General features: G+C 39.0%; 1 protein-coding gene across 9 annotated transcripts in view; it reads right to left on the bottom strand.

Moving 5' to 3' along the window:
* Window positions 1-24,533, bottom strand: part of BBX (BBX high mobility group box domain containing) — a 280,483-nt gene that overhangs the window by 32,709 nt on the left and 223,241 nt on the right. For all 9 annotated transcript variants that reach the window (XM_062207541.1, XM_062207531.1, XM_062207610.1 and 6 more), the window contains 2 exons: window positions 18,913-18,993; window positions 1,149-2,154 (listed from right to left, as the gene is read on the bottom strand). In XM_062207541.1, the coding sequence (XP_062063525.1) occupies window positions 1,149-2,154; window positions 18,913-18,993 (1,087 nt within the window). The remainder of the gene's footprint in view (window positions 1-1,148; window positions 2,155-18,912; window positions 18,994-24,533) is intronic.

Raw genomic sequence — 24,533 nt, 5'->3', positions numbered from 1 at the left:
TTAAGAGTGATTTATGCTGGACCACCTTTAATAACAGAACATGCAAAAAAGTGACTTGCAGTTTCTGAGATGAATTGTCTTATAATTCAACAGGTATCATGTGACTTAAGAGATAGATTAACTAAAGTATGGGAGCCTTCTGATGATGGACTCTACTAATTCTCATTTCTGCAATAGTCACTGGAATGACATCCCTAAAGAACTATGTACCATTCAGTATCTTTATTCAGGGCTTGTTAGACCTGTGACTCACACATCTCTTGTTAGAATATACTTGGCAGGAGGCAGTCACCTAGTCATATGCTAAGTTTTAAAATAGATGAGTTTATACAAAATAGTCTATGGAATAAAGGTATATACAGTAACTACTTTCTGGATTTTACCATGTTTTAAAGAGCCTTTCACTTCAACTGTAGTCTTGTTTATCTCTTGGAGAAAGGGCATTTGCATCTGGAGTCTACAGGACAAGATTTGGCCAAATACTCACAGATTTGCTGCATACAGGAAATTCCAACAGTTTTAAAAACCAAGAGCAGGCATTATGGCTCAGTGGATAAAGTCACAACTTGGGACACCTGCATTCCATACTTCAGTGTCAAATTTTGAGTCCCAGCTAGTCTGGGCTTCCAATCTAGCTTCCTGCTAATATGCCTGGAAAGCAGCAGATGATGGCCAAAGTACTTGGGTTCCTGCCACCCACATAACCTGGATGAAGTTCCTGGCTTCTGGTTTCAACCTGGCCTAACACCAGCTGTTGTGGTCATTTGGGGAGTGAACCAGCAGATGGAAATTTCTCTCACTTTCTCCTCTCTTTCTCTCTCCCTCTTCTCTGTTTCTGTGTCTTTCAAACAAATCAATCTATTTTTTTTTTAAAAAGCTCTAAATATAATACTAATTAATCCTTCAAAACAAAGAGATAGTCCATATCAGGGTTTTTTTTTTTTAAGATTTGAATTACATTAAGCTGAGAACTATCTACAAAATACATCCTTTCCTTAAGGGTGCTAGAAAATACATAGGAAAAACAACAAATGCACACAAATATATTATTTTGATACCATGTTGCTCTTTGGAGCAGTTCTGTTCAATAGGTTTAAGGAACAATTCAGGTTGGTTTTTGTACTCTGCACATTGTAGAAGTCACTCACCTCTGTCCACATTAGCTCGCAGAGAGGTGAGCATGCCCTCCGACACCAGGGTTTTATACAGAGCACCTTTGCAAGACCTCTCGGATTTCCTGGAGCCACAAGTCTCTATTTTTCTGTGACAGTCACTGTCCTCAGGTTTGGCCTGTGTGGATAGGCTGGGTGGTAGTGCATCCTCCGTAGGGGTCAGTGGTTCCGCTTTGATTCCCTCTGGTGCCTCACCAGAAATGCTCTTGCTGGCAGAAAGACTAATGAAATCCGGAGGTCTCGACTCTTTGGTGGTGTCCAAGGCTTTCTCCTTGGACATTTTCTTCTCTCTTGATTTCACTTTTTTCTTTTGGGGCTTGGCATCCAAAATGCTTCCCTTGCCACTTGACGTGCGGACTTTTTTGCGCGGGGCCTCTCCAAGTTTCTCAATGCCCCAGTCTCCTTTTGCAACAGCTTCAATGGTGTATATGACGCTCTCAATGTCAGACTCTGAAGACTGTCTCTTTTTGCAGGTCTTCTTGGGTGTGGATTTATCATTTCCATGTCGATCCATTTTGCTTTTCTTCTTTTTCTTTTTTAGTTTTTCTGGTTTGTTTAATGCTGTGGGGTCCTCGATGATCATGATTCCATGGGGACGGCACATGTGATCCTTTCTACTGGGAACATCACTGATTATTATCTTGCTACTGGCAGAATAAGAAAAATCAGGGAAGTGACTACATTTTTTATCTTCATCTAATTCTTCCTTTCTAATTTCTTTGGGGTCTTCCATTTTTATAGCCATTACATCACCCATTTGTAACTCCTCAAAATTTCTTAATTCTTTAGAATCCCTTACATTTTCTTTAGATGACTTTTCAAATTCTGCTTCCTTCGGTAACCTGGCTTCATCCGTTTTCTCCATTTTTATTTCTCTTTCTTCCTTTCCCTTCTCCAAGTCTTTAATTCTTCCACCATCCGATTCTTTTGCTTTCATTAGCTTCGATTCTTCCATTTTCACTCCTTCTGATGCCAGGCACATCTAAACAGTTAAAACAAAATGGAGGAACTCAAAAATTAAGCTCATTGTTCCATATTCATTATTAGTTTAAACTTTTCCATTAATTCCCCTTAAAAAAAAAAAACAAAAAACAAAAAAAACCCCTACAGCTTCTAACTGAGCAATGATCAGCCCACTTTTGTCAAACTAACTTAAGTGATTCAAATTAATAGAAAGTTGTAGACACTGCAAAATGCATCAAACATCAGACATACACATGACTTATTATTTTACAGCTTTGTCAGATGATTTTCCTATGAAAACAAAACTTGGTAAGACAAGAGGATGTGATCCACGGTTGAAGAACCCATTATTAACTTGTGACCTAGAAGAAGTCACCTCAGTCCTCACTTCTCTGAGGCCTTTATGAAATGGAAACGATTCTATTTTAGAGGAGGCGCCATGTGAGATACTGCATTCAGAGCAGCACTAAGTTAACCACCCCAAAACGCTGTTCAGATGACTACCTTTACTTTTTCTCCATGGGAAATGAGGAAAATAGCAATAATTTCTACTTAATCATTTGAAATTAGAAATGATATGATTCATTAAACAACTATAGAACGTTTTAGTTAACGAACAAAACATTATTGGTCCACAAAGACTGACAGACAAATCTAAAGACATAAAAGCTCAAAAACAAAGTTTTTTTTTTTAAAAAAAATTATTATTAATATATTTGAAAGGCAGAAGAACACAGAGTGTTCTATCATCCTCTGGTTCATTCCCCAAATCAAGGCCAGGGCTGGGCCAAGCCAAAGCCAGGAGCATAGAATTCAATCCAGGGCCAGACAAGGGTGGCAGGAACCCAAATACTTGAGTCATCACCTGCTGCCTTCCAGGATGCACAATAGCTGGAATTTGGAATTCAAAGTGGAGCTAGGATTGGAACCCAAGCACTTTGATAAGGGATGTGGGCATTAAGCAGTGCCTTAACCACTGTGCCAAAAGCCCATACCTGTTTTTGTTTGTTTGTTTTGTACTCATTTAATTTTGGTAGCAAATTTAATCTGATCTACATTTATTTGGCTTCAAATTCTGAACTGAACCAAGGTTGAATAGTTTATCTCAGTTAATATTTTGTTATTGGAATAGTAATGCATTTGAATATAAAATGGGAAATTACATGAAGTAAGATATATCTACCATATCATTTTTCTAAAACCTGAAAAATTCTGAATATAAAATCATATCTGGCCTCACTTAGATTTTTAAATTCTTCACCCAAACTCCCCATATTTTATATGCAGGACACTCAAGAAGAAAGTAGATGTTTCTCTTTATCTACTTAGGTCTCTTAAAGCTTCAATCTACAAGTATTTTCTACAAGGGAAATTGAAACTTATTGTAAAATTTATTTTCAGTTTCTTGGTTTTCAATCATAAACACTTAATATTAAAATTCACAAATATCACACACCACAGTGGCACTGAAGATACAGAATTAGTAAGATCAGCTTTCTGCCTTTGAGGACTTTACCAAGATCCTGGTGATGCTGATTTGGCCAAGGGCAGCAGACATCTTAGTCATAACTTGCTTGATCTACTTTGCAATAACAATTTGGAGAAAACAGAGTGTGGTGCTTGCTTAGTCAATACAAAATCAAGGACATGAGCAGGAAACAGATCCATTTTTAAAAATCATCACCTTATCAAATGGCAAGTTGTCAGAGATCGTTAACATCTGTACCATTCACTTTTAAAATAGATAACACACTGAATTAAGTATCAGATGCTCTTTTGCCTAATTTTTTTTTCCTTAGTACTTTCAATGCACCATGAATCTTTCTGTGAGATTATGTTATGATTAGTAAATCTGGGAAGAAATTGGAGGAGGGGTGGGGAAGGCAGACAGTGCAAATTTTAAAAAACGAACATTACAAGAGTGTCCAGATCTTCAAATCATTTACCAAGGAAGATCTGAAATATTAGGAATTCACAACAGAGCTGCCTTTTTCAAGAACTTAGTGCAATTTAACTTTTAGAACCGAGTAAGTGACTATAAACACTGAGAACTTCCCTTTATTAAAACTAACCAGAAATAGGCTAAAGCAAAATGCTATCTTAATTCTGAAGCACTGATATATTTAATCTGCCTTGCATGTTTTTATTCTTATGGGAGAATGTGCTGTTTTTGTATAAATTTTGAAATAATTTTTATTTTCCTTCCTCAAACTATCCTAGCCCCTCATGAATAAACTATCTTATGATAGGAGAGAGACTATTAGTTTTGAAAAGAAGGCCAGAAAGGCATTCTCAGGGTAAATTTTATGGTTTTTAGACCACTAGCACTGTGGTAGCCTTTAATAGGTCATTTCAGGGACCTTTTACCATATAGGCACTGGTTTTTATAGTGCCACAGCAATACTTTGCATTTGAACAGGTTCATCTTAGTAAACCTAATAATACTTTGCAAACTCTATTCTCTGCCTCAATATTTTTCAAAGTGATTCTCATCACCCCTGATAGAATTCTACAGCTAGGAATGAAATGGAACAAATGCAGACATTCACTCTGGGGACATATTCTGGGAAATAGCATAATATTTCTTGTGTAGGTAATTACACCAAACACCAGTCATGCTTTACTTCCTTGTTTCAGGATCTTAAAAGGTTTTTTTTTTTCCCACAAATAGAGTATGTTAATCCTAAATTATAAGAAAAACAATTATATCGCTGCAAGTAAAACTGTAAAAGAAAACAAATAACTCTGAATTAAAAACTACAAATCACAAATCTACTCACAAGCCAAAAACCAAACTAGACTTTCAAGGAGTTGGGTTATCTAATTTAACCTTCCCAATGCAGGAATTCATGAGACTTAACCAACTTTTATATAACGACAGCAAGCATGTTACTGTATTATAAAGCTGTTCTATTTGAATTTTTAAAATATTGGGCAAAAACTGATTACCCTGCTAGTCTTAGTTCTGTTCCTTAAAGCTACTTAAATTAATTTACTCTCAAATCCGTGAAGACAGACTTTATGTTCTCATAAGTCTCTTGTCCTAGTGTAACACCCCAGCTCCCTCAAAGCTCATCACATGTAAAGGCTTCTGATCTTTTAGAAGTTGGGTCCCCATCTGGATAATTAGATGCAGTTTGGTATTCTGAAGTGAGAATGGGCTTTATTAAAGGGTCCTGGCTGGTGACCAAGCACCATAGCTCGTCTAAAGCCACACAGTGAACTATGTAAGCTAGACTTGAACCCAGAGGACAAAACATGTTGCTCCTAAATTTGTATTTATGAAATGCATGAAGGTTGTATATCTTAAATAAAATTTTAAAAATAAAAAGGTAATTATAAAGTAACTTACAAAATGAGCTAGATATGTACAGTAAATATAAATAAACACATTTCAATTAAAAAAAAAAAGAAATACCCAACAGTACAACTTCACTGGGCTACTGTGAGGCAAAAGTAAACAAATGTGTACAAACACAACTTGTAAATGAAACAAATCTTTCTGATGGCTGGGGAAAGCGGATATTTCAACTTAGTAATGTCTGTCTTAGATTATGTTCCTAGCCTTCTCATAATATACCAGAGAAGTGAGACTATTAGTCAGTTGATAAGCATGTTAGGTATCTTTTAATGGGGTCCAAAGATGAGTTCTTTATTTCAAACAGGTCACATGTCTGACTGCTATTGGGTTTGTGGTCGACTACAATCCTGAATTTCTTCACCCACATAATATGCTGAGGCTTGGTCTCTCCTGCATTTTTAAATTTATTGACTTTTTGCACTTAGATACAAGACTTTGCATTCTTCTGGATAATGTTTACCTTTTCAAAATTTGCATTGAATTATCTCCCAGCTTGGTGTTATATAAATATTTGATAAAGTTGTTTTTTATGTCTCTGCTGAAATCTTTGGTGACAATGTTGGGTGGGAAAAGGTCAAGAACTGAGCCTTCTGGAACTTCTGGAGACCTTTCATCAAGTTGATTTGAACACCAATGAACTTCTACGAAGTCTGTCTAAATTTCCCCAAGGGCATCATAAGATCATCTGCCAAAAGTCTTGCTGAAATCTTGATACCACACACAACAGCATTCTCTTAACCTGCTTCATAGCCAACATGACCACATAGAGAGCCAGAGGGACCGTGTGCCAGCTGGTATCTAAACAAACAGCAACAGCTTAAAGCACAACTAGCAGAACGAATTAAACACAGGGAGCCGGTAGGTTACAGGTCGGTGAGACACACAAATAGGAGGTGGCATGGCCACCCAGGCTTTAGCATTCGCAGGAAGCCACACAGAGATAAGTGAGGGAAAGAGACTGAAGCCAAAAGGAAGATGAAGCACTGTGTCCCCTCAGAGGGAGCTGGAACAGGGAAGAGATGTTGACTTTCCTTTGTCCTGCTGACTCCTTATCCCTGTGCCTGCACACCCTGGTCCCTCTTCCCTTCACCCCTTAATCCCTCGCCAGTGTCTCCCACTGGCTGACCCCAGGTGGAAGCTGGAAACAGCAGAGCAGGAGAAAGGCAGTCTGCAGACATTTGGGATAGACTCATCCTGGGATGCTACATTGCCCCTTTCCAGAAAATTCTGAGGATTCCCAGTTTTCATCTCCTTTTCTGTGATTTCAAACACTGTATTACTAGCGTAACTTTCAAATGTTTGTAGGGGTTTATCTAAATTTGACATAACACACTAACTCCTTTTGAAAATTAGAATTATTTTTTTCCTTTTTGTTCTTATTGAGTTCTCCTATTTTCCAAAATTTGTCAGATTACCAAAAGTGAGACTGAAATCTCATTTACAAGGTCTTTCAGCATGTTACAATCTGGTTTTTCTGCTGCTAGAAACCTGAATTAATATACTAAGGACATATTAATCTAGCTTTTGCTAAGAGATTTAATATTCACTTAGCTTTTTTCACACATTACTGGTTTGAACATAATTTTCCTTTTCCCCTCCCCCAATGATGGCAAACTAATTAAATCTCACTCTCTCTCCTCTCTCTTGTTGTTGACTTTCTTTTCTCTAATCTAGACACTGTAAGTATCCTCCTATCTTCATCTACCTCCAGATAGTTAAAAATAGCTTTAAGCCTATTTTAATTTTTGCTAACCCCTAGCTCACACTGGACTTTAGAATATTTTCCCGCCAACCAATTGATGCCACTATTTTATATTCCTCTTTGGATCTTTGCTGTACAAGGTTCATATTCTTTTTTTTTTTTTAAGATTTATTTTATTTATTTGAAAGTCTGAGTTATACAGAGAGAGAAAGAGAGGCAGATAGAGAGAGAGAGTCTGCCATCCGCGGATTCACTTCCCAATAAGCTGCAGTGACTGGAGCTGTGCCAATCTGAAGCCAGAAGCCAAGAGCCTCCTCTGGGTCTCCCATGTGGGTGCAGGGGCCCAAGGGTTTGGGCCATCTTCTGCTGCTTTCCCAGGCCATAGCAGAGACATGGATTGGAAGTGGAGCAACCGGGAGTCGAACTGGTGCCCATATGGGATGCCGGCACTGGAGGTGGCAGCTTTATACGCTACAACACAGTGCTGGCCCCAAGGTTCCTATTCTTTTACAAGTGCTTGTAGGCAATCTCTACTAGAAAAAAAATATTTTCCTCATTCTTATACTGGAGGGGATAAGGGAAGCATATATATATAAAGAGACATATATAGAGAGAGAGAGACAGAGAGAGTTTGTGTGTGCGCATGCGCGTGTGTGTACCTGGTAGCAGTTAAGGGTAAGGTATTCTCATCAATCCCAGGCCCTATTTCATTTTACAGCTTATTTGTGTGACCTGTTCTGGATTTTTTGAAACTCACCTTTCCTTAAGCCTAAAGTTAGATTGAATCTTTAAAGTATACTTGTTCTAAAGCATTTTATGTCTTTGATTTGAAAGTCAGAGTTAGAGAGAGAGAGAGAGGGAGATTCCATGAGCTGGTTCACTCCCCAGATGGCCACAACAGCACAACACTGGCCCCTTTCTAAGTATTTTACAAGCACTTTAGACTCCTGCCCATTACTACAAAGATCACTCAAGATAAACTCCATGACTTTGGTTTTTGATATTTAGTCTATCATAACAGCCTTTTCCATGTGACATAAACAGTACCTGAGAATAGCTATGATGTATTAACTCATAAAAAGCCTTCACTCTTGGCCAGCGCCGCAGCTCACTAGGCTAATCCTCCACCTTGTGGCGCCGGCACATCGGGTTCTAGTCCCGGTCGGGGCACCAATCCTGTCCCGGTTGCCCCTCTTCCAGGCCAGCTCTCTGCTGTGGCCAGGGAGTGCAGTGGAGGATGGCCCAGGTCCTTGGGCCCTGCACCCCATGGGAGACCAGGAGAAGCACCTGGCTCCTGCCATCGGATCAGCGCGGTGCGCCGGCCGCAGCGCGCCTACCGCGGCGGCCATTGGAGGGTGAACCAATGGCAAAAGGAAGACCTTTCTCTCTGTCTCTCTCTCACTGTCCACTCTGCCTGTCAAAAAAAAAAAAAAAAAAAAAAAAAGCCTTCACTCTTAATGTGAGCAAAGTCTACACTGACAGGTAGATTCAAAGGCAGGGATGCTGAAGCCAGATCATCCCAGACTGCAGACAGGCTCTAACACTGAGTAGTTATGATCAAAGTCATGGCCTAGAAAGATTTGTAGGATTTCACTGAATGTTTCTATGCCTCAGTTTCCTAATGGTTAAAATGTGGATGTTAACATTACTTGCCTTAGGAATTCTGTGATGTTCAAACAGCTGCACAGATTTAGCTGAAAATAGTGCCTAGTACAGAGCAAGAATAATGTGTTGTGGTGATAACCACTCTTCTGGAGCCTGAGGCCATACAGAATAAATGTTAGAACAATGATACTATCATTACCATTCATAGTAATGTTCAGATCAGTGTCATTAATAGCAAGCTATGGCTTTGGTACACTAACTGGCGGGCTCTAGTGTTTAATTCTAAGGTTGAATGATTTTGCAGCTGAGGAAAAATAACCAGACACAACAAAATTAGATTTAAAAAAGATCTGAAATCAGTTACCTTTCAAGAGGCATCTCTAAGAAACACATCAAGTAAGTTCAGTTCTCCTTTTGGATCCAAGTATATCCACTTTCATCCACTGTGGCTTCATATATCAACACTTTAGTGGGGCTTAACAAATGTGCTTTATACAAACTATAGTATACACATATGCACAGACATGCACACAACCGCACAGCTAACATGAAAGAACACAAATTAGGGTGAACTCAAGGGAATAAAACTTCGCTGTGGGAAACATAGACTTAACTTTTATTAATTTAGTCAAGTTTCTCTGGCCAGAGGGCTTGGTTGTGTTAATCAGGCCTTCACACAGCGCACTCCTTAGCAAATGACAACTTATTCTTTTATTATTATTTTAAATTTAACATAACTTTCTTTAACAGTGAGAATGGAAAACCACCTGGACACCTTTCAGGGATGGAATTCCCATGACTGTATTCAAACAAGTTAAAATGTTAATATTTTAAATCAAATGATGAGCATAAATATTTGATACCTATTATCTATATCCTTAGGTACTTCTCTATTTTTTTTAAAATGAATTCAGAGGGCATAAAATATATTCTGTTCACCTTTGCATTCTCTAAAAATATCCCAGCAGCTTTCAAAAAGAAGGCATTCAACAGATAATTGTGTTAAATTGAATGGCTCATTAATTCTCAAGTGATTGATGAGTTGGAAAAGCATTCTCATTAATACAGGAAAGAGTTACTTTACCAGGATACAAAACAATGCTAATTATGATCAAGCTATTGCTTGGCCCAGACCAACAATCACCCTGCCCCTAGTTACACCTTCTTAAAACACCAGTAAAAATTAATCACCAATGTTTTAATTTTACCTCTGCCAACGGAAATCACACTGAGATTTCTGTTTTGTGTAATAAGATAGATCTGACAGTGATGTGCAGGAAGCAATATAACTCACTCCCAAAAGGAGAACAAAAACTGGTGCTGATACTGGTTCTTATGGGTAGACATGTTGGACCCATGAATAGAAAGTTCCTCTTAAAAATGACTAGGAAGAAAAAATTCAATAGACATACTGAAGGAGATAAGATGTACAGCAGAGGGATTATAGTTTTGTACCTGAGTACAGGCAGGTTGCCGGCTTTAGTTCTGGCAAGACATACCTTACGCTTCAAGTTTGTTATCAGGGACTTGCTTTAAAGTCATAAAGCAAGTGTTGCTTCAAGCTTGAATCAGAGACATGTTAAATATATTCCCTTCTACTAATGTGAAGATATTGATTCATTTCTTTAGTGTGTCCTGCTTTAAAAAGACTTAGTGAAATGAATGAAAAATAATAAATCATATGTATAGTTAAGAAGTAGTATCACAGCTGGAGTCATTTAACTGGTACTAAGAAATGATGAGTAGTTCCAAAATGTATCATATTATTCATTCTTAATTATACTTTGTCTTTCATGGTCTATTATAAAGGAGGCAGCTAGATTAAAAACAAGGCAGTGTGAAAAGAGACCTACTGACACTAATCAAGAAGTTTCAATTTCAAAATCTCTGCTTTTTAGTATAAAACAAATGCTTTGCAGCCAACGTATATTTATAATCACTTTGTATGGCTTATTATCTGCCAAAACACAGTAGACTTAACCCTAAGAGTTTTCCAAGATGTGCATTTCTCTTACAATTAAATAAAATCAGAATTTTTTTTGCCATAATACTACATATAGCTAGACAGTTCCTGAGAATAAAGAATAGCACTGCTGCAAAGAAAATTCAATTTTCTTTATCATAAGAATAACGGACCACAGAACAGTGGCTTAAGCAACTCTCAACACCAAAATGTGGGCATAGCTTCCTATTTGGTTTATTAAACAGTTGGGCCAGATGAAATGGTAGTTTAAATATTTCTCTGTATTAACTATTTCATTTTTTTTTTTTGTCTTCACTCACTATTTCATCAGAAACAGTATAGTTTGTCAGAATTCTGGATGGGGTGGGGGCGTTTTTTGCTCTACAAGGCCATCTGCTAAACTCTCTCCCAAAGATGTTAAAGGCAGTCATTAAATGCATTCCTATATTTCAGTTCCTCCAAAAATAAACTGGTGCAATTGGGAATGAGATGAAAAGTTTTAGGAGTTTTCTAAAAATGGCTCGCAATTCTGCATAAAAAGATAAGGAAAGAAATACACCACTTTCAAATAAAAGGTCTCCTTGAATGTATTTGAAGTCCTAGAATTCATTTATATGATGACAATGTGGGAGGAGCTGAGCTGAGATCTGCAGGTTTATATTCTGAGCTTAAAGGAGTTACAATAAGGATGGATGGGATAATGCCGATCAATAATACAGGAAGATATAACAGAAAACTTAAACAGAGTCAGACCTCAATCAAACACCACCAGTACTGGTAGAGGTGGGGAATGCTAATGTGACTGCAGAGATCCCAGCCAGCTGATTGTTCATGGGATTTTCTACTATTTTCCACATCGCATGTAACCATATCATAACACAATTATTCTTCAAATCAGTCACAATTTTCCATATTTAATTTTCATAGATACTAGAGTATATTCATCTTCACTTATATATTTGTTAGATTTTAAGTGGTTTTTAGAAAGTGAGAATGTAAGAAAAACTAGAGAGTTGAGGGTTCTGAAATATCTTCATCCTACAGGGACAACTTGTCCAATTCCCTTGGACCCTCCAGATCTATAATCTTGACTTTTTCTATATGAGTATATCTGTAGAAATCCAGAATCTTCTTCCACAACTTCACCTTATCTCATAAATTATGTACAGAAGAGTGCAACACAGACAGTGGTACCACAGGCCAAGTTCAGTGACTTGACAATGTCTTTTGTGTCCACTGTGCCTTCTGTGCTCAGGGCATCACAGGTCTCTGCTTTCCAAATTCAACTGTTTACTTAATCATCAATTTCCTCCCCTCTTGACTCTTGTGGTATTGAATTTCCTCAACTATTCCTTCCCCCTTAACATCTTTCCTCTCTCCTTTTCTACCAGTAGCACTTACCCTTTGTTTGTAAACATCCAGGCTCCCTGAAGGAGAGCTCCAAAAACACCTGGAAGGCATCCTTCTCTCAAACACTCAGTTTCAGAGCTGGAATCATCTTTGATTCCATGATTCTGACTTGGTTCCCAGTGTAAGTGCCCCCAGTCCTGTTTCTTAACCTCTCACATCTGAGGTCAGAGGCTTCCCACTCCAGTTCTTACGTAGTGGCCAAGAGATTTTTCTCTGTGTAACCAGAAGATGACCTTCTTGAGGACAGCACTTGTAACCATAATTTCTACAATCTTCACAGTATCTTCTAAAGTACATTCACCACAGACACTTATTTAAGAATGTAAGATATTTCTTGGTAGTTTCAAAAGTATAGACATTTTTTAAAAAGGAAATATAAGCTCCATGTCATTGACAGCAGTCTTGAACAATCTGTCATCTTATTCAGCCACACATGCACGTGTAGGAGTAAGCTGTCTTCACAGAGACTTCTATAATATGCATACTACTATAACAAGCAACTTGCACAGTCTTAAAACAAGGTGACAGAACAACCCAGTGGTTAAGAGCATGGACTAAAAGAAAGATACTTCCTGGGTTTCAATCTACCTTGGCTCTAACCACTTACTGTCCATATTCTCTTAAGCAAATGATATAACTTCTATGCCCCTTGGTTTCCTAATGTGTAAAAGTAGAATGATTATGGTACCTACTTCAGAGGACACTGTGAGAATTAGTCCACATGCAGCATTTAACAATAGTGTCTAATCCACTGTACTCAGTAAATCACAACCATTAATACCTTAGGTTAGTTAAGAACATTTACTTACAGAAGAAAAATTCGCTGTTAAAATTTATAATCCAGAGTAGGCATCTAACTTAGCAATGAAAGCGCTGATTAGGAATCTCATGTTGAGTGCCTGGGTTTTGTACCTGGTTCTAGCTCCTGACTTCAGCTTACTGGTGATGATAATACTGGGAGGTAGTGGGGATGGGTCAGGTTACGTGGGTTCCTGCCACACATGGAGACACCTACCCAGCTCCTGGCGTTAGCCTCCAGGCAGGCCTGTTACGCACATTTGGGGAGTGAACAAGGGGACAGGGGTTCTCTTTGTCTCTCTGTTGATCTGCCTCTCAAATAATTTTTAAAGGTTCAAGTCTTTTAAAAAAAATTTATGATCCCTTTTAAATGACATTTAAAATTATTTCAGAAAAATCAGAAGAAGTAGAACCAATAGCAGTATTTTAGGTTTGTGCTCTAGCATCTACCCGTATTTTAAAACACCAAAACGACACTGGGAAATAAGGTGATTTTGTTTACAGATTTTAGTTATCATACTAAAAATATGTGTACATACACATGTAGGTAGCTTCATACCACTTTTGGTATGGAGCAGACCTTCAGTAATTATTACTTGTTAGCATAATTGCTCCATTTGTTATGTTAGGCACTTTTGGTACCAGAGATCTTCAAGTGTACAATTTTCTTGGCTGAAATGTACAGGTACATATATTGCTGATTTACATCAGGGTGTCCTTTGACCATGGTAAGTATTATGCATAATGATCTGCAGGAGGGATGATTTTCTGTTCTTTATGTGACCTGTTCTAATGAATTTCAAAGCAAAAGGAAACATGGTATATTATTGTACCTGCACAACTTAGGCAACTGATTAACTGAAGGGTACTTGTATGAACCTCAGGAAGGTGCAAGTATAAAGTATCATTTTCCTTAATTCTCTACCCTCAGCAGGAATCTCCCTTCCTGGCTGGATAGATCCCTTAAAACAACCTGGAAAAGATCCCAGAACGTTCAGATCACTTTCAGTTGTTTAAAAAGTACTTAGGTGCTGGGTGTTAAGGTGCAGCAGGTTGAGCTGCCATGAAGACGGCATCATAAGTGAATGCAGGTTCAAGTCCTGGTTGGTCCACTTCTGATACTGTTTCCTGCTAATGATCCTGGGAAAGGAGCAGAGGATGGCCCAAGTGCTTGGGCCCCTGTCCATGTGGGAGACCAGGATGGTATTCCTGGCTCCTGGCTTCGGCCTGGCCCAGCCACAGGCATTGAGGGCATTTGGGGAATGAACCCCAGTGGATGGAAAAATCTCTCCTCTCTCTGTTTCTCCCTCTCTGTAACTCTGCCTTTCAAATAAATAAATAAAAATGTTTTTAAAAAAGTATACTTAAGTTTAAAATGCCAATCATATGCTCACATCAGGGCTTTTCTTAAGACATCCAGCTCCAGGGTCCAATGACAGGGTAAGGGTCCTTGAAACACCAAAACTGAGGGTGCAGGCCAATCAAGTCTCTTTGTGCCTGCTGCCAGTGTCCAATTTTCTTTGTGCTTGCTCACTTAGGTGTAAACACATGCCCAAAATATTTCTTGTATCTCATCAAGGAGAATACATTTCTTGGAAGCAATAACCCACATTTCTGGGAGGTCTGCTCAGTCCCTCCTTTTGCCACTTTAGCCCCAGGGAATGGAGAGGGGGTGGGGAGTGGTTACTTTGGGCCAGGATCCTGGCCTTCACAAGCCCTAAAGTCTATGGTTTAGGGAATAGAAGAGGTAAAAGTAATTTCCCATGGCTACAATTTTTTTTTCCTTTTTTTGTGTTTGCTGAATCTACATAAGACTCATTGACCTTCTCAGGGCATGCTGTGGGCATGGGTGATATTCAAAATATTTAACAAGTAAGGGTACTCACTGATAAGAAAGGAAGTGGTCTCAGAGCCACAGCAGGGTCCTACAGGTCCTATACTGTGCCCTCCAGTTACTGGACAGATCAGGGGAGTTTAGGGATGGTGGCCGAGTTCCTCTAAGAGTACTCAGGGGTGGGTTGCAAGCTTTCTACTAACAGTAAGAAGTACTTTGGCATTTAAGTATCAAGACAGCTGCACTCATGTGAACAAGCTGATTATCACTCCTGCTTGGGAGTGCACTTGAGAAGTTCCTGAGCAAAGGTGTCTGATGTGAGACCCTGTGCCAGGCCCGCCTTCTGCCAACCTCTCCCCATTACTGTCCAGTGGCTTCCTGCCTCATCAAACTGAATTATTTTCTATTTATCCACCTGACCCCTGGGAAATGCATATCTCTACAATGCCACACTGTAGGTGTGGCAGCCACTCCAGGCTCTTCCTGCTGCCAACTTCCTCAGCTCTCATTTTGCTTGGTCAGATAGATGAAGGATGCTGCAATCAGTTTGTTGGAAACATTTCCTGCATCTCACCAAAGAAGACACCTTGTGTGTACCTCCCCTGTTTTTAACTATGGGTCTCTCAGAGCTGCCTTCCCTTCTCTCGATAGGGGGCTAAGGATAAAGAACAAAAAGCACTTCTCTCCTTTCCTTCCTGGGACAGAGAGAAAATCACAGGATCTTCCCAATGACTACAGAACCTATGATATCCTACAAAGGATGCCTTGGAAGGTGTGAGTGGGGAAAAGAGGAGGAACCCCTCTTCTGGTGTAAGGGATGATCGTTGGATTGTAAATTCCAAGTGAAGGGTCTGGCCCAAATTGGAAGCAGTTTCTTAGTGACTTTCCCTGTGGGATGTGTGAATTTAAAGTTCTCTCTTCAGATTCCAGATAATGGTGCCAATTCTGGGCAACAGGAAAAATGCTCCTCCAATATCTACATGTATTTATTTCAAAAGCCTCCAGAAATAGTTAAATGTTAGATTTTGTTAAAAAAATGAACTTGAAATTCACATGGAATAAAAAATTAAAGAAGCATATATCTACCAGGGATTATTTGGAGATGCTAATATATCTGTTGGGCACATATTTAGGTTTAACTAGAAATTGGAAAGGCTGTAGGATATTCTTTCAAAACATCGTTTTAGTATTATGGCATAATACTCATGTGGCACAAAAAATAATGTGAAAAGATTTTCTTGGTAAATTATTTTTCATCAACAGCATATATTTTTATTCAAATAAGAAACTAACTCTGAGTATAAGCTGCATTGCTATAATTGGAATAGGCTTATTTCAGTCATTTTACCCCTTTAAATTATGATACCAGCATTAACATCTGTTAAGCATCTGTTTCGTATTTGGGATGTATCCCTACAAATTAGAAAAGTGGTCTTTTTAATGAGCTTTGATTTAATAAGGAATCCTTCTTAAAATAACTGTCATACCAAAGAAAGAAAATGAGAAGACAAATTCATTTTTTTAACACTCCCACATATCAAAGTATTTCTAAAGTTCATATATTTCTAACAAAAATTGTTTAATATTTTATTTTGGAAGCTTTTTTCATAACTAAGAGTTCACTACGTAAGCATCCCTATGTCTGTTTATACATGTGTGTGTACAGACATATGGATACATACAAGTATTACACACCCAGGAAAGGCAGAGGGACAGACATCTGCATCATCCGGGAAAAATCATTTTTTAAAATAAACTGTCTTGACAATCTATACAGTCATAAATGTATGAGACCAACTCACAACCTCACAATCTCCACTTCCTCAGATGTGTTTACAGCTTCAGTTCCCAAGGCCTCTCTAGGTCAGGCCTTCACTGTTTCAGCTGTGTGAGACGCTGAATATGCATGGACTCACTTCCCTGTATAAGCATTTCCTGTGCATTCCCAACATTTCCATGGAGTTTTCCAGGCATCCACAGCCCTTTATTTAGATATGAATTTGTCTCACAAAAGAAGCACATGTCAGCTTAGAGTCCAACACCAAAGGGTTAGTTTGTTCAACTGTTTATACAGTTTGTTATTTCAGGCCTTTGTATTTTTATAGTTCCAATTTGGATCTGGCTAAGCTTTAAAATCCTAGTTTAAACATATCCTATATTTAAAATTGCCAGTTTTATGTTACAAGGCTATCATAAAACTTAGAAATTTTAGAAAATGATAGGTCATCATTGGGTTAAACAAAATCACAAAGGATCTATGAAAGAACTATGTCATTCACAAAACAACACAGAGGGAACTCATTGGAAGGAAAGCCAGAAAAATGAGAGAATAAAAAGCTTAGTGTAAGAGATTCTTGATGATCTGTTTTGTATCTCCTAATTTATCTCACCGACACACCAAAGTACCATGCTGAGATGGTGAGTATCATGGTGTGGAAGATATCTCTTCTACACCTTCCCTTTAGGCTGGGTGTCACAGCCTGGCAGAGCAAACCACTGCTCATGCTCACAGGAGCAGCAACTGCTTCTGGCATCTTCCGCCCCACCAAGGAAGGGCTCTGTCCCTTAGAGACTTTATGAAAGCATATTACCTGGTTTATTAATGGGATAGTAGAATTTTATTCCCACCTCACACCAAAAGTGCAACTGATAGGTCCAGTCCTGTTGTGGTGCAGCGGGTTAAGCTGCCACATGTGGCATCCCTTACAGGCACTGGTTCAAGTCCTGGCTGCTTGGCTTCTGTTACAGCTCTCTGCTCATGCACCCGGGAAGACAGTGGAAGATAGCTCAACAAGTGCTTGGGCCCTGCCTCCATGTGGGTGACCCAGATGGAGTTCCAGTGTCCTAGTCTGGCCTGGTCCTGCCCGGGGCAGCCATTTGTGGGGAGTGAACCAGCAGATAGCAGGTTTCTCTCTCTGCCTTTCAAATAAATAAATAAATAAATCTTTTAGAAACAAAGCGTAACTGATAGATGTTACAAACCCAAACTTGAGAGCATCTCATATTATTTTTTCACTAAAAACCTAAAAGCTGAAACATTAACCACATGATATAACAGTTTCCCCCAGGGATATACAGATGGCTTGAGAATTAGAGAAGAGGAAAATAACTGAGGCTAACCTTTTTGAAACGATTTATTTAGTTATTATTTATTTGTAAAGCAGAGCAACAGAAAAAGAGAGGGCGAGATCTTCTATCTGTTGGTTCACTTCCCAAATGCCCACAACAGCTAAGGCTGGCACAGAACAAAGCCAGGAGACAAGAACTCCATCCTCATCTCCCACATGGGTGACAGAGGCCAAAACACTTGGGCCATTATCTGCTGCTTTCCCAGGTGCATAAGCAGGAAACTGTACAGGAAGAAGAGTAGCAAGGACTGGAACTGTGCTCTGATATGGGATGCTACTATTGCAAGTGGGGACTTAACCTGCTGAACCTCAACTCCAACCCATGAGCCTATTCTCCTGTTCAGGTTGGACTTATTTTACTCGTCAAAGTGAGATAAAAACTAACATTATTTTAAACACTACCTGTGAGGCTGGTGCTGTGGCACACTGTGTTAACATCCTGGATTGAAGAGCCAGCATCCCAGGTTTGAGACCTGGCTGCTCCACTTGCGATCCAGCTCTCTGCTATGGCCTGGGAAAGCAGTAGAAGATGGCCCAAGTCCTTGGGCCCCTGCATGCACGTGGGAGACCTGGAAGAGGCTCCTGGCTCCTGGTTTTGGATCAGCACAGGTCCAGCCATTGTGGCCAATTGGGGAGTGAACCAGGGGATAGAGGACCTCTCTCTCTCTCTCTCTGCCTCTCCTCTCTCTGTGTAACTCTGACTTTCGAATAAATAAATAAATCTTTTTAAAACAATACTACCTGTAAGAAAGATTTTTAACAATATTCCTGGGTAAACTTTTTCAAAGATTAATGGCTTTAAATAGCAAAACCTATTTTTCTGAAAGTAAAGGTTAATGCTCTCACTGTTCAAGGTTAGATACAATACATTTTATGGTGACAGGTAAGATGGCCCAGTTAAGAATACGGTCATAATTACATATTTTGTGATTTCCACCACTGCAAATCTTAACTTGATATAGTCTTAGGAACTTGCCTCTGCCAGTTGAAAAAGTGCAGACTTTCCACAGCGTTTTACAGGCTCAGCACCACCCAGTTGTGAAGTGTTTGAAGAAATCTATATTGAGAACAATTCACATAAAGAGTATTAATAGCGATACTAGAATCTTTGTTTCTCACACATATGCATTCAAGACTTTTCTTTAGTTGATCATCAGAATATCCCATGTCATGCTTTGATGACCATTTTGAAAACGACTCTTAGCAAATAACCTAAAAAATATTAAAGAACAAGTAGACTTCAGTAGCTGCTTAATGTTGAGTATTATTTTGCATTTTCCAGGCTTTAAATTTAACTTTACAAAACCTTAAACAAAGACATGCATTTCCATTTCTATTTAAGTACTAACTTACAAACTGGCCAAATACAAAACAGATTTTGAGCTATTTTGTATTTACCAGTTTTTAAGAAACATATTTGGGATCTCTGTGGAAAATCCCATCTTACAACAAATCAGTCAACAAATTTTTACCCCCAGAATCCACCATAGAAATGTTAGGCAATATGACAGGAGCTGGGGAAGCTGAGAGTTACATATAAAACATGGACCCCCACTTTGAGAGTAAGCTTTAAAGTACATGCGAGATCAGCAAGATCACAAATGTAAGTTGTACAGTCAAGGACCTATGTTATATCACCATATGTCAACATACAATATGGTATTAACTGCTACTCTTTTGCAAATTTCGCTAAACAGTGGCTGAACACTGATAAACATGATCAATACAATTCTAATTTTTAGATGAAAATTTCATTTTCAATTTCTACCCTCAGTAACAGCCAAGCAGGACACTCTGTCTTGAGGATATTTACAAATCATTTTTCTCTTCTGTGATCCTTAGAGACACTAGCTATAGTTAAAGCTTTTTTACATTCTTTATGGTTCTGCATTATTTCTCAGTTTAAGACAGAGCTAGGCTGGCGCCGCAGCTCACTAGGCTAATCCTCCGCCTGCAGCGCCAGCCCCCCAGGGTTCTGAGTTTTAAGTCCCAGTTGGGGTGCAAATTCTATCCCGGTTGCTCCTCTTCCAGTCCAGCTCTCTGCTATGGCCCGGGAGGGCAGCAGAGGATGGCCCAAGTGCTTGGGCCCCTGCACCTGCATGGGAGACCAGGAGGAAGCACCTGGCTCCTGGCTTCGGATTGGCGCAGCACGCCGGCTGTAGCGGCCATTTGTGGGGTGAACCAACAGAAAGAAGACCTTTCTCTCTGCCTCTCTCTCTCTCTCACTCACTCTGCCTGTCAAAAAAAAAAAGTAGAAAAAAAAAAAGAGTTATTTCTCAATTCTACTTAAGAGGCAATCCTGCCTTATGACTCCATCCGTACAGGTGGTCTAAGGTCCCAGGGAAGTCTATGGGGTTGTCAGGCCCAGGAGAGACTGGGTTAGCTGTTGCAGGAAACTTTCCCTAGAACACCTGCTGCATAAGAGGCCTTTGTAGACACGAATGCTTACTAAGGTACTCAGTCTATTAAAAAGAGTACAGTGCAACCAAGTTTTGGGATTCTTTCTTCCCAGATGGAACTGATTTTAATAGAGTCCCTTCCTATCCATTTTAATCATCTACTTTTTCTTTGGGAAATAAACTTACAGGGCTCAGTCTTTCTGAAGTTTGCAATATTTTTCTCTAGCTAAATTTTCACTGATAAATGCTACTTCTACTTTTTCTAGACAAGCTGAATTCAATTACTCACCTTATCTTTAGACTAAGAGAAAACACATTAATATCACTGACTCAGAGACTTAAGGGAATGAAAGACTGAACATAAATGCCAGTCTCTTGAATCAGGGCTGTGTAACAGAAAGGGCACAGCCTCAGCATCAGACAGAGATGCTTTCATTACTTTCTGTTGGGTGGACTTAAATAATTAAAGCTGTGAGCATCATTTACTTCACCTTTAAAATACAGACAGTAATTACCTGCCCCATATTACACTGTGAGGATTAGATTTGATGTTAGTGGGTGGCACAGGACTGAGGCCATATTTTGCTCTCAATGTATGGTAATACAATAATATACTCATAAATGATTAATAATGATTTTTCAATATTTACACTAATAAATCCTTTTAACAATTCCAAAAATTAATTATACCATGAAATTGAATGGAATTAAAAGTTGCAATGTCTGAGGATGATACTTATTAAATTTAGTATTCATAGAATATTAAATTTGTCACCCAATTAAGAATTACCAAGAGACAACACCCTAAGTATCCCTGCACTCCACAGCCCACATTCATTTTCTTGTTCTTTCACTGGCTCCCTCTGCTGTTGCTTTTTACAGTGTTTTGCTCCTGATTGTATTTGTTCATTTCCATATATTCTGTGCCTAAAGCACACTGAGAGGTTCAAGGAAAAACCACTGACTACACGGATGTAGTATCTGTCCTGTGAGCTAAAGCACAGTGGTCTGAGTGGAGATTTGGGAATGATTCCTTGCCTTTCAGAAGGATTTACCTAGGCTTAGAAGAACAATTTTCCTCACTGCTTCTGCGGGCTTTTTTATGTATTTAGAGGTGGAGGGCAATGTTTTAAATGCTCAGGGTTGCTTGAAGCCTGATTTCCAAGAAAGCGAGTTGAAGGGGAAAGGGAATTTCAACATATTTTAGCAGTTCAACACCTCCAGAATCTCCTAACAATAAAAACTCTCATACGTGCTCCAACAATGTCTTTTGACTTCTTAGTTAGGAGGGAAAGCTAGACATGCGTTAACTGCAATGGCTTGATTCTTCACCTTGATTCATCACCAGACTGTGATGCTGATCATCTTTTTCTGGGCATTTCTTCCCAGGGCTTCTATCAGCAGAGTCTTTGTTTTTTCCCAATTTCTCAGGGCACTCCTTCTTGCTCTCCTATGGTGGCTCTTACTATAGTTATCCCTTAAATCAGGGTTGGGGAACGTCCTGCCCATGAGCCACAAAAAGCCACAAAATCATCTGCTCTGGCCCTGCCAAGGCAACTGCAGGTGGAACTCTAAATTCAATAAATCCATAACAGGCTAATTTTTAGGTTGATAATTTTGTTTGGCCTGTGAATGATGTTATAAATATCCAAAAGGCTCTCGGCAAGAAAAAACAGGTTCCCCACCCCTGCTTTAAATGTTATTATTTTTCCTCAAGGTTTTGTCTTAGGGCTCTCTGTTTATTTTACACATTTTTCTCTCAGTAATCTCTTCTGCAATGATGGGTTCAATTCCAAATATAGCTCGTCTAGTGCTGGTTTGTTATCCCACTGCTCAAGCCTATCCGTACTTTCTTGTTTAAGAGACATATGCAGCCTTCCAAGTAAGAAAATAAACAAGTTAATATATGAGCATGTTTTTCAAGGACTGTTGGCTGTAGAGGGAAGCTGGTGTTTGCTACACTGGTGAGTTGGGGGCACTAGTGGGCCACACTGCATAGTGTATTGTGGCTGTGCTTTTTTATTTTCCTGAAATTGGATGATACTTGATAATTTTTTAATTTCCCTGTAGTCTCTTTTTTGGCTATTACATAACATTCTGATAAACAGTATTCATCCATAAAAGCTAGCAGAAGGGTGGGTTAACAGTACATTAAGTACAGCAAAGTGCTTAGAAAAATTATCACCCTGTATATTAAATTATTAATTTTATGGCTGCCTGAGGTAGATGAGCATACCAAAGAAACAGGTGGTAAAGATCAGAATTAAATTAGCTAATGGTGGAAGTCTTCCACAATTACGATGGATATCATAAACATTGAAGCCTGGGAGAAAACGACTGGTGATTGTTGAATGAATAAATGAATCAAAGAGCAAACGAACAATATGAGGACAACTGGTCTTCTGTACAAAGAAATATGAATGAATCAAATAAAAGACATAATACGTTCACTGATTAGTTGAAGTGAAAATGTACAATGTTCCTATAGAGTGTAATACTCCGTAACATATTGAGCATTCCATCATGAAAATGAATGCTTTAAATTTGTACTTATTGCTCGTATCCAACTGTGACAAAGCCTTAAATTTGGTGAGGTTATGGCTGTATTTATATTGGTAAAGTAAATATCTCCTAAGGAAAGTTTTAATGCTCAAATCTGTTTGTGTAAATCATCTAAATTAGCTTTATGCATCTTCAAAGTAAATAATGTAATTTTTCAATGCAAAGACTGGGGTAAGAGTCAGCCACACAGGCCAGCGCCGCGGCTCACTAGGCTAATCCTCCGCCTTGCGGCGCCGGCACACCGCGTTCTAGTCCCGGTTGCCGATCCTGTCCCGGTTGCCCCTCTTCCAGGCCAGCTCTCTGCTGTGGCCAGGGAGTGCAGTGGAGGATGGCCCAAGTCCTTGGGCCCTGCACCCCATGGGAGACCAGGATAAGCACCTGGCTCCTGCCATCGGATCGGCGCGGTGCGCCGGCCACAGCACGCTACCGCGGCGGCCATTGGTGGGTGAACCAACGGCAAAAGGAAGACCTTTCTCTCTGTCTCTCTCTCACTGTCCACTCTGCCTGTCAAAAAAAAAAAAAAAAAAAGAGTCAGCCACATAGTAGAGAAGAGGATATGTGGAGGACAACAGCTTCCTTCTGGTATCATATTTGGGTATTAGCCTTCAGTAAACTAGATCTAATAAGTGACTGGTATGTCACTCCACTTGTAAACAAAGAAAAATGCAGATAAAAAAGAAAACTCATTCTGACCAACTTAGTGGATCAGAGCCTGAAAACATAGAATGATAACACTTCATATGAGCCAAGTTCAATCTGGATGAAATATGAGTGCTAATACGGAATGGAAGGCAGGCTGAAGATGGGGTGGGGAGTGGCACATTCTCGGTACTCTATTTCTTTCTAGATCCTATAAAGCAACTCCACTATTGTTCTCTGTTTAAATGTAAGCATTCATAAGGAACTTATACACTAGACAGGCTTTATTAGGTTTCACATAGGTTAACTTCACTGGGCTTTCAAATGATCAGATTAGATTAAGAAGCAAAAATATCCTCAGCTTGCAAGGCAGAGACTCAGCACTTGATGTGAAAAAATAAGCAAACAAACTAAATTTTCATCTTAAAGAAATGCTCAGGGCTTATTGTTTTTAAAAAAATATTTCTCAGATAAATGTATTTCACAGTAAATGACCAATTTCCAGGAAAAGGTTGACCTAAATCTCTTCCTCAAGATAAACAATTTATAAATAAAATTAGCAGGAATGCTTTCTTTCGAAGATTTTGGTATGCTTGACCTTAAAATATTACAAAACTAAACACTTCTAAAGAGTTCATTGTTTCCTACATTAAATAAATATCCACTCCTCTCTAAGTGATTAAAGGATAGGGGATCCCTCTCTCAGGGCTGGGGGTATAAAATGATCCACTGGGCCCTTCTCCTAAATCACAAACTCTTGGACAGAGGCACAGCAGTCGGTTTGAACAAACCTTCTAGGTGATTCTAGGCATTTTAATATTTGAAAATTTTTGGTACAGATTAATTAGAGTGAAATTTTCAAGAGTCTCTGAATTTCCTCAAAGGTGATGGTGTTTTATGAAATAATTATTAAGAGCTTTAGGAACATCATTGCAGTTATTAATTATAGCCTATTCTATTTCTACTGCAGTATCTGTGCTCATAGCACATCTTATTA

This window comes from Lepus europaeus, chromosome 2, assembly GCF_033115175.1.
Source record: "Lepus europaeus isolate LE1 chromosome 2, mLepTim1.pri, whole genome shotgun sequence".
Classification (NCBI taxonomy): Eukaryota; Metazoa; Chordata; class Mammalia; order Lagomorpha; family Leporidae; genus Lepus; species Lepus europaeus.
The sequence above is the reverse complement of the archived record's forward strand: the minus strand, read 5'-3'. Positions and strand labels throughout refer to the sequence as shown.